The sequence below is a fragment of the Accipiter gentilis genome, chromosome 5 (genome assembly GCF_929443795.1).
Source record: "Accipiter gentilis chromosome 5, bAccGen1.1, whole genome shotgun sequence".
NCBI lineage: Eukaryota > Metazoa > Chordata > Aves > Accipitriformes > Accipitridae > Astur > Astur gentilis.
The window spans coordinates 18,114,257-18,124,564 of NC_064884.1; the positions used below are offsets into that span (position 1 = coordinate 18,114,257).

At 43.0% G+C, this 10,308-nt stretch overlaps 1 protein-coding gene across 1 annotated transcript; it reads left to right on the top strand.

Annotated features, from left to right (window-relative positions):
* Window positions 1–149: 149 nt before the first annotated feature.
* FBXO48 (F-box protein 48) lies at window positions 150–7,932 on the top strand. Its single transcript, XM_049800168.1, has 2 exons — window positions 150–483; window positions 1,898–7,932. The coding sequence occupies exons 1-2, from the start codon at window positions 157–159 to the stop codon at window positions 2,057–2,059; spliced, it is 489 nt and encodes a 162-aa protein (XP_049656125.1). The 5' UTR covers window positions 150–156; the 3' UTR covers window positions 2,060–7,932.
* The last annotated feature ends 2,376 nt before the right edge of the window (window positions 7,933–10,308 follow it).

The following is a 10,308-nucleotide window of genomic DNA, read 5'->3' on the forward strand; positions in this document are numbered from 1 at the left end:
AACCACCGACAGCCCCCTCCCCGCGCCGTGGCGTGACGCGGCGGCCAGAAGGCAGAGACATGCCGGCCGGCGGAGAACCGGCCCCGGGTGCTGCTGGCCGCGGCCACCCGGAGACGCAGCGGCCGCGGTGACGAGGAGCGCCCTCCGCGCCCCGAGATGGCGGGGGAGCGCTCCGCCGCCGGGAGGGCCGCGCTCCTCCCTGCCGGCCGGGAGACTGGGCGAGGAGGAGGAGGAGGAGGAGGAGGAGGAGGAGGAGGAGGAGAAGGCCCCGCCGATTTCGTGGCTCTCCTCCCGCCGGAGGTCAGCTCTCGGATTTTCAGCGACCTGGACGTCGAGAGCTTGTGTCACGCGGCCGTGACGTGCAAGGGCTGGCACCGCGTCATCGAGAGCGACGACCGCTTATGGAGACACCACTGTTTGAGCGTGAGGGCCGTCTGCCAGCGGGAGATCGACTGCGATCGGGGAAATGGATATTCCTGGAAGGTAAATTTAACGTCGGTGACGTAATGTCGGCAGCGTCGAGGCTTCTGGGATCGGTAGTAGAACTATGTAAAGAAATTCCATCCGCTCTTCTCGCCTGTCCCAGCTTTATGGGAGAACTGCTGTAATCACAGCGTGGCTCAGTAGTGCGCCCCAACAAGCTGGACATCTGGTTAAATGCACAGAGAGATGAAAGCAAGGCTGCCCCGTTTCCTACCCAGGACCACCTCTGGCTGGCTCGGCATGCCCCGCTTACTCCTCATGCTGCCCCACATAGCCTCAGCCCTGATGTTCATCAAGTCGAAGTCTGCACAGCCCTAACGTAGAAGAAAGCCCACATCCCAGTAGACAGGGCCAGGGGAGAAGACGACATACTCCCGCTAGGCAGCACGTGCTCTCTGGTTGTATTTCATAGGAATAGTTCTGCTGGTGAGGAAGGACTTCCCGGAAATTCATCCTGGGTAACTCTGCCTCAATACACCTTGAGCGACGCGTATCCAGGAGAAAAAAAAAAAAAAAAAAAGGGGTGGAGAAGAGGAAACAAGCAGGAGTTTGGAGAAGCTGTTTTCAAACTCTGCCCACACACACTCCCAGTTACAGCTGCTCTGAGGAGTTAGGAGCTGGACGTGCTGGAAGATCTATGACTGTCGAGTCCAGCCTGCAAACTGAGGGAGATCAGGAAAGGAGTGGTTTCACAGTTACTACTCTGGACTAGCTGGAGGGTGATCCCCGCCTCATTTTAGCTGGTGTGTTTTGAGAGGAGGGCTGTGGTGCAGCACTGAAAAGAGAAGCAAAAACAAACAAACAAACAGTTTGGACTCTCACATTTCAGTAGAGGTGTTCCAGTATGAGGCAAAGCCTTGAGCAGGTAGTGGCTGCCCTTCAAACACACAGATCTTAGCCCTCTTGCACTGGAATTTCCAGAGCTCCCTGCACTGATTCTCTATTTTATAATCTGTATTTTGGAGAGGGGATTTGAAGCAGAAGCAACAATCAGACCAAGTCAGCATTCTCTTGCACTAAAAGGTTGGCTGAACAGAAGAATCTAGCCAGCCTGCATTAAGAGCCCAAACAAGAGTTAAAGGTCATAAATAACCTAAATAGGAAGAGAAAGTGAACCACACCTTTTTTAAGGAGTAAGGAGGAAGATTAATTCCTGGTTTAGGGTTTTGATCTTGACCCTCAAAGAACTGAGGCAAGAAGTGATTCTCCACCCAACTTAGAACAGAAAAGATGGAAGCAGACCAAGGTCTGCTTCTTGGCAGCAGTACGTCTTCCTGGGCTTAGCATCTAGATATCCAAAGACATGTTCCAAATCTTTTTTCTAGCATTACCTTTCCAATGCAAAACTTACTTGTATTGAATGGAACTTAAATCAGTTCATTTCCAAGATTTGAGCTGTCTGTTTTTCCATCAGATCACATTACTGAGAAACTACTGGAAAAGCAAAGTGAAGCAAGAATGGCTGAGCGGGAAATACAGCAACATTCCTTCACAAAACAGCTTGCCAGAGAAAAGCATGTATCCAATGGATGCTGACACATGGGGAGAAATCCTGGAAGCAGAACTTGAGAGATGAGAAACCAGTGCGGGTTCTTGCAACTCAAGAACCTTTTATCAACAACTCACAGACTGCCAAACTGTAAATATTTTGCCCTTCAAAAATCAGTTGTGTTTGCAAACATATGATGAAAGCTTCTAAAAAAAAAAAAGTTAGGTCTATCTTTTTTTTTTATTTGCACTTCATTGTATTAATTTTCTGTAAAATTCTAAATAAGACTAAATATTTAGTTGTAATTTTATATTTGCAAATTTAATGTCCTGCTGTATTGTCAAAAAGATGTTGATTGTACTTTCAATTCGCACTTTTTATTTTGGAAGAGATGACTTTAAAAAAAAAAAGTGTGTTTGACTTAAGTGTATCACATCAGCAGCACAACAGGAGAGCTCACACAGAAAGGCTGGGGAAGGGACAAATCCAGACATTGGAAAGAAAAGAGGACAAGGCAGCCACCTCAGGATCAGCTGAGCATCCCCAGTGCCCATCTCAAGGGACAGAGCCCTCTCAGGGATCTTTTCTGAAGCTGCACCCGTGGAGGTATTAGTGCTCGGCAGCGCTGCAATTCCACTGCCTGGCTGTGGGATTTCTGGATTAGGACTCACAGATCCAGGCACCAGGCAGGACTGAAGCAGCCATGTAACTTAAAGGCCTCTCTGCCATCAGCTGTACATTTTAGTAATTTGCATGATGAGGAGTAGAGCAAAATTTACCACTTTAAACAAAGTAACTCAGATAACACACAAGATAACACAACTTCATATATTTTTATAGCCAGGCTAAAACACATTCAGAAACTCAGTTTTTTCCTACATGATGATCTCCCATCACACAGTCCCTGCTTTACCAGCACCAGTTTTTGGCACTGACTTTAAAAACTGCTGCTAACAAAAGAGAAGATGCCTGTCTCATTGCCTGAAATAAAAGTGACCACAAAATCAATTTATTACAATTCCATTTGAATATCGCCTTTCCCTACCTACTTTGCACTAAACAGTGGGAAAGCCCTGGGAAGTTCCCTATTGCTTGAGGTATTCCTACAAAATTCAGTCACTAATCTGGGACCAATTTTCTATAGAAAGACTTGTATCATGCTTATGAAACTTAGTTAATATGAAGTGATTTCAAATCAACTACTGCGGACTTTGGCAGAGGACCTTCTGGCAACAGTGTAAGAACAGAGGTGTTCTGTCATGAACATGAGGTTCAATGGCACTAGATCAGGCTCCTGTTAGATTCAGAGTTTACTTACATTAGGTCCCCCCCACCTTACCTTTAAGGGGGCCCAATAACACTAGATGGAGCAGTAGAGCAGTCCTGCTCTGAAAATACAGACCATGGTCCTCCGGGCCAAGCTCCAGTACCGTTTTTTGTTCGATGGTTCTGGTTGTTAAACAAACCATTAGTTTAAACTTGCTTCCAACTTATGCATTTTTATTTTCTCACAATTATTTAACCACTGCAGAATATCTGGTGAAAATATTTAGTTTACTCCCCTTTACTGCAAGTGCCTGGGCTCACAGGCTGTTTACTGTAGGTGCCCCTATCTACAGGTCAAGGAAGAAACAGAACAGCCAGATAAAACTGGTAGTTCTAAAATGCTTCCAAGAACAGTATGTTACCTGATCCCTTTTCTAGTTTGGAGCATTCAACAGATTTCATCAAAACTGATCTACTTCCCTCGGCCTCCTACATTTTCCCCATTAGAACAGTTTTCAGTTCGTAAGCACCAGTAGCTTTTCTAAAACATGAGTAGCAGATCTAATTGAGACAGCATTCTCATCAATTACATTGTGTGACTGGATAATGTTTCTTATACATCTTTTGCAATTTAGTCCTTATAGGCGAGTGTTAGTCCCAGGATCAGGACCCTGTTGCACTAGGTTTTATAAAGATGCATAACACCTCCCTTTACTGCCAAAAGAGATGACTACTAACTTAGCCAAAATGGATGCAGTACCCAAAATTCACTGAAGCTTCTGCTATCACCCTGCTGCCAAACATGGCTGAAGTGTAACTCAGAGTAAAGACCATTGCTAAGTATAGCGGGTGCAGCACACAGCTCAATGAATTGCAAACACTGCTTCCTTTATATTAGCTATTCTGCTCTAAGATTATATCTAGTTAGTTCAAATTAAAAAAAAAAAAAACAAAACAAAAAACCTCCCACACCCAAGCGCAACAGTTTTTCCACTGAAGGTGCTGCCTCACTCCCTGCTCACAGTGTTTTACCCCGACTTTAAGAGAGCTAGAAGTGAAAAAAAGTGCATATAAATTAATAATGAAGAAAATAATACTAGCAGTGCATTCTCATCACTTCAGGAGTGCCCAACATATTAATCATAAGACAGGAAAAGTGCACAATAATGGATCTAGGCACTCGCCCTTCTCCTCACCCAGCCTCCTCTTGTTACCTCCAGTCTCTGTAACTCCCAGACATTTATCCCCTCTTTCTGGTCCTTTCCTGCCCCTCAGCTGTCAGTTCTCATGTATTTGTTTCAGGATACAATTTTTAAATAGAATAATTCTGGTATAAATCCTGACACAGGGTTGTTTCACCGTGCACTTAGCTGTAGCTTTTCCCCATTCTCTTATGAGTGTAGGAATCGCCAGCATGTCATACCTCTACCTCTGGCCAGATCAGGTGGCTGTGCCTCTTTAAACACACAAGGAATTAACACTCAGCTATGTAATTAGACAAGGACTGGATCTTTAAACCTGGACTAGCAGTGGTCTAAGTTTCTCATGAAAAATCTACTACTGAAAGAAAAAAACAAGCATTTAAGTACAAGTTCTCAGGAACACAAAGCTTGCTTCCCCTCCGACTCTCAGCCCCTCCTCGAAGGGTTTTAAGTCCTCCTGGAGGTTCCATTATATCAGTTCTGGTCTTCTGTTTTACCCATCTCTGCCTCTGCACCACGTACTCAGCCTCTCAGCTCCACTGCAAGCTGGATGTGCTCTCTTCCCTTTAAAGACACCCCAGCAGCATCCATCGGTCCAAACAGTGGCACTTCCTAAACTAGCTGGTTTGGGCTCATCTCTTTCCCCTCCTACCTGCAAACAAAAACTACTGAAATGCCAGAAACTGGAGGATCATACTGGTGCCTGAATTAGCGCTAATGCATAGGTATCCTTCCCCAGAGAGCATCGTCAGCAGCTAAGGTCACACATGTAAAGCCCACCTACCAGCTCAGGACATGCACCAGCTATCGTCACACTTAGGTGGCTGGTGAAACCCTTTTTCTGCTCCAGTGCCCAGTGCTCTTCTTGCCCGTACGTTTTTGAGGAAGTGGAAAGTTCTACTTTAGCAAACACCACTGACCTTCCCACTCCACTCACACACCAATTCTACCCTCCTACTCAGAAGATGTCAGCTGCAGAAAGGTGCCCGAGGTGCCCATTGCCCAGGCATCGCATTACCCACATGGCCTTCCTGCCATTTACCTTCCTGCCCACTCAGCCTTCCTAAGGCAGGCCTTTTGAGAGAGCACATGAAGCTTGTGTGGTGCAGAGCAAATAGGATGTCCTCTGCACACACACTCCAACTATGCAACATAGACTCAAACCAGCCAGGCTTCTGGGATGAAAAAAAGTTGCCCTGCTGCACAAAATGTCCTGAGCTGCTGCACAAAGCTGGACATCAAAATGCTGGCACTGAAGCTCAACCTGAGGTCCATATTTTATTTCTGCATTTCCAAAACTGCCTGTGGTGTTAGCACCTTCCTTGCAACTACTTAGTATTGCAGTGCTCCATTTTTGAAGGGAGGAGCTGACAGTGTGGCTTTATTTCATCATGGTGCAGGATGTGGCTTTGGGCCATTGCCATTAACAGTCAGACTAAACAAAAACTAATGCACAAAATGTTTAATCACCACAGATTTTTCTTCATTAGACCACTCAAATTTCAAAGCTAATTTTGTCAAGAAGTGTTTCTGCCGATAGGCAGGCACTAATTTTTTGTCTCTATCCTGGCCATCTCTGGAAGGTACCAAGTAACAGTTATCCCAAAGGAAGACAGAACAGTTGGGCTCAGGACTGGGATCAGCTAATTCAGCCACCAGAGCTGACAGAAAGGTAATAAAGGCATACAGATAAGAGAATTTGGGTGGTGGTGGTGTTATTTTTTTATTTTATCTCCAAGTGAACTTGGGTAGAGGCATATCAGATTCCCAAGAGCATCCTGATGCTTTGTGGTTGTTTTTCAGCATATTGCTTGTTCAGAAAAGTCTGTCCCCAAAACCATGGAAGAAATCACCTGCTGCATTTAACACTGTGAGTCAGCAGCGGCTTCTGATCAGCACACTACCACTAAGAATTGGGGGTTGGTGGTGTGCTGCTTTTTTTCAGGCCTCAGTGCTAAGGGCTAGACCCACTTCTACTATTCTGGTAAACCAAAAAAACCCAAGCTACAACTGTGAGTAGAAGGGGGACAGGAACAGAGGTGATGGACAGCAAACTCAGAGGTCCCACGGGACCTGCCAAGACGAAACCTGAAAGGACAATTCTATGTACCGGCACAGTTACAAGCAGTGTCCCCTCCCACCCCCAACACCTCAGAATTGTCCTGCCCAACATCGCCACCCACGTCCAGCAAACATGGATTTACAAAGCTGGGGGGGGGGGGGGGGAGGGGCGGGGATAAAAATCAGACTGCTAGAGCATGCAAATTAGGTACAACATTAACTTTTTTGATCCACATTTTAAAATATTGTTAGAATGCCACGTGCTGGTTTTAATGCATGGTCCTTAAAAATCTTAACAGGCAAAGGAGCTGCTGCTTGCCAATACAGGAATGTCAACTGCATAGACTGTTTTGTTGCTGAGATACCAAACACTTGACGCTCTACACAAAGACTTCTCCAGATGCCATAAGACACCGTTGGCCATGAGATAATGTATTAACCATAACACTAAATACTGCTTTTAAACATCTGTGATCTCAGAACACCAAACACAAAAGGCCACGAAATGCTACCAGCTACCTATTGGGAGATTCAACTTGAAGGCTGAAATAAAGGTATAGGTTGAGTAAGTTGGGAACAGAGGAAAACATAGCAAACAAACCAACCACCTTAAGCCTTTAATCCTAACAGGGGAAAAAAGATAAGTTAAGAAAGGCAAAATATTTTTTGCAGCAGCAGTATCATCCAGGTAATAAATGAAATATGACAATACCCCATAAGAACTTTATTAATCTGTTCAATTGAGGGAATATTTTCAATAGCTTCTGCTATTTTTCCATCACAATGCTAAAGAACAAGAGTACTGTACCAATTTAGCCAGGAGATCCCAATGCCTAGGTTTCACAACATAAAGTATATAGCCATTTGACAGTATAGCCAATAACAGAAACGTGCCTCAAGTTTCATCTAGTGTGGCTGACCAAACTAATCAGCTTTTCCAATGCACCTTTGTTTTTGTCTATAGACAATTTTATCACTAAATTATACTGCTCTTTAAAGTCATTCTAACATGCAACTCTTATTAATGGATGTACTTAGAGATAATAACACTGGCAGCTCTTCAAATGCTTAAATAGGGAGACTATAATGACACTCAATACCCATAAAGTAACTAAACATCTACATGCAGCATGATGGTATTGAGGAGATGAGAGGAAGTTTATGCTGTTCTAGAGGGGTAACTACGGACCACATGGTATGTTGTAGCACATCTAAAATGCCACTAGGCATTTATGTTTATGTATCCAAGTTCCACTCTATGATGCCTACAAAGCAGACGCACAAGCTTTCTTTTTAGATTAGGAAGTTTAGGTCAAAATAGCTTTAAGAAGAAGGAGGTGGGGTTGGGGGAAGAGGAGAAAGAGGAAATTGGAGATGTAACTTGGGACAAAAGGCCTTCCTTTAAGTAAAAATATTAAGTTTAAAAAAAAACTAACCTTACTGTACCAGTCACATACCAGAAAGATGAAATATTTCCTTTTATTAATCAGAAAACTGCATAGGAGTGCTAAAAATCTGATACAAACAACTCTCCCTATTATTCAAAAATGTCTCACACATGCATGTTGATTTTGTTACTGTACTTTCACCATCACATATGAGGGAGACACACAGCAACTTAAGCCTTCAAAGCAGGACACCTACATACGCAGATAACAGAAGCAAAAAAGGACAAAAGAGATAGTTTCTTGTTTTTCTTTTTATATACTTTTGTGCTTAAGAAAGGATTTTCAGGCTTTCCTTATGGTGTGGACATAGGTACATGAAAAGACTGATTATACATTGATTTGTATAATGGATACTCTATCAGTCTGCAACAGGTTGTTCTAGTATATTTGATGAAGAGAAAGGGGCTAATGGCAATACTCTAAGAAGAAAGTTCTCAATGTCCTTTTAACATCTGGGTTTGAGGACATGGGTAGATTGGGGTGTCTAGTTTTGGATTTTTTGTCTTTTTTTTAAATTTAATTAAACTAGTTGATCCCCAGTTCCTTCTCCTCTCCCTTGATCACTCTGGTTTATTAATATTCAAGATTTTGGTGAAAGACATACTGAAGGCAAATTTTAAAAAAATATTAATGTAATTTCCCTCTCTTTCAACTGCTGGAAGCAAAAATCCATCAGTTTCATCAGCATTTGCCTTCAATTCCTGTCCTCCCTCCTTCTCAGTCATCTTTTAGTGGGATGGAGAAAGAAAGGGTAACGTGTTGCCATTTTAAAAAAAGGCAGAGTCTATGCAGGGAAGGTGAAGAGTTTCACTATACCACATTACACTTACAATGGAAGTCCAATGAAGTATGACAAGTGGCATTTTCCTCAGCTTTCACACACAGTTTTATTCTCCCTTCAACGAAACTGAAAGAAAAAAATTAAGCAATCTACAAGAACCAGAAACAAAGTGTGGAAACCCACAGTTTTGGTTCTAAATGCAAAGCAGGAAGTCTTATGTTCTAATCCAGGAAAAAAAAAAACCCAACAAACTTATTTTGAAGCCAAATGAGAAGCTCTATTTCAAGAAGTATCACAAGTAATAACAAAAGAAGAACCTTGTTTTCAGTCAGAGATTTTTGAAGGGTGTTTTTTGTTTGCTTGGCTTGCAGATCACCAACCCACCATTTTAAGAGGTAAAGCAGTTCCTAAAATACCTTCAAAAGGTGATGAAGTAACCACATTCAAATTATTCTTCATGCATCGGATTCAGACTTCATTTATATCACCATCCCATACAACAAAAACAACTCACAGACACAGATGGCAGCTCCCTGCCACATTCATTTTTCACATCAGCCAGGACTAAGTCTCATTCTCATATTGAAGCTACTTCTGCAGAGCTCACAAAACACACTATCCTCTTTCAGGCTCTAATCCAGCAACTGCTGAAGCCAGATGGGAGCACTGCAAAGGCTCCACATTGCAACAAGGCTCCCTCCAGCAGCTGAGCCATGTACCTCCATATGCAGCGTTTACTGGATTGTAAGAAAAAGTAACACCTGTGGCTGAAAGCTTGTTGGGCCACTGCAGTCCTCATGGATGTTATTTTTTCAGTGTATGTGCGTGTGGTTTGCTTTTTCCTGTTTTCTTTTAAACCATGGAAGAAGGAGCTCCATGTCTACATGGATGCTTTTATCGGTGTATGGTTAATAAACATTCCTGAAAACCTGACTGTAGTAAGCACGTAGGCAGCGTTCCAGGGGAGGGAAAACTGCTTAATGTAAGATGGGGCAAGTCAAACACAAACCTAAGAGGATCTTTATAGTAGATTATATCATACAAGTCTTACGGTAATTGAAGATTATAAATATAGTCCTGATCTACAATGGTTTATTTTACTGTCCTTTAGTCTATGGAAAAAGACTAATTCATGTTATAAGGAAAAAAAGGAACTGATGCTGATGTAGTAATTGCTGAGTGTATAGAAGAAGTGTGATTTAAATAGTTAGAGGGTGAAAACAGATGGAGAAAGCATGGCACATGAAGGTCTGCTCTTCTATTTCAATTCCTCTTTCAATTAGTAGTTCCGTGTCCTAGGCCTGCTCTCTCTTCTCTTGTGCTAGTATTCAGGATACATGCCTCTTCCCTTTCATGCCTTCTAAGTAACTAGGCTGGCCTCATAATCTATGATACGATTCGTAGCTGCTTTTTAATACAGAATTCCCTTAGACAAGATCTATTTAGTATCTCTAGAAATTGTAATGATACAAAACTAACCTTATTTTCTCATATACAGACATCTGTTACAATAGTCCTCGCCACCTTGTCTCAAGCTCTGTCCTTAGTGATTTTCCTGCCTAAGTTCAAGGGTTGTGA

Excerpts from the sequence above, each read along its gene's own strand:
- FBXO48 (XM_049800168.1), top strand. The coding sequence starts at position 157 with ATGGCGGGGGAGCGCTCCGCCGCCGGGAGGGCCGCGCTCCTCCCTGCC. Across the intron at positions 484-1,897 it reads GAAATGGATATTCCTGGAAG|ATCACATTACTGAGAAACTA; the intron begins GTAAATTTAACG and ends TTTTTCCATCAG.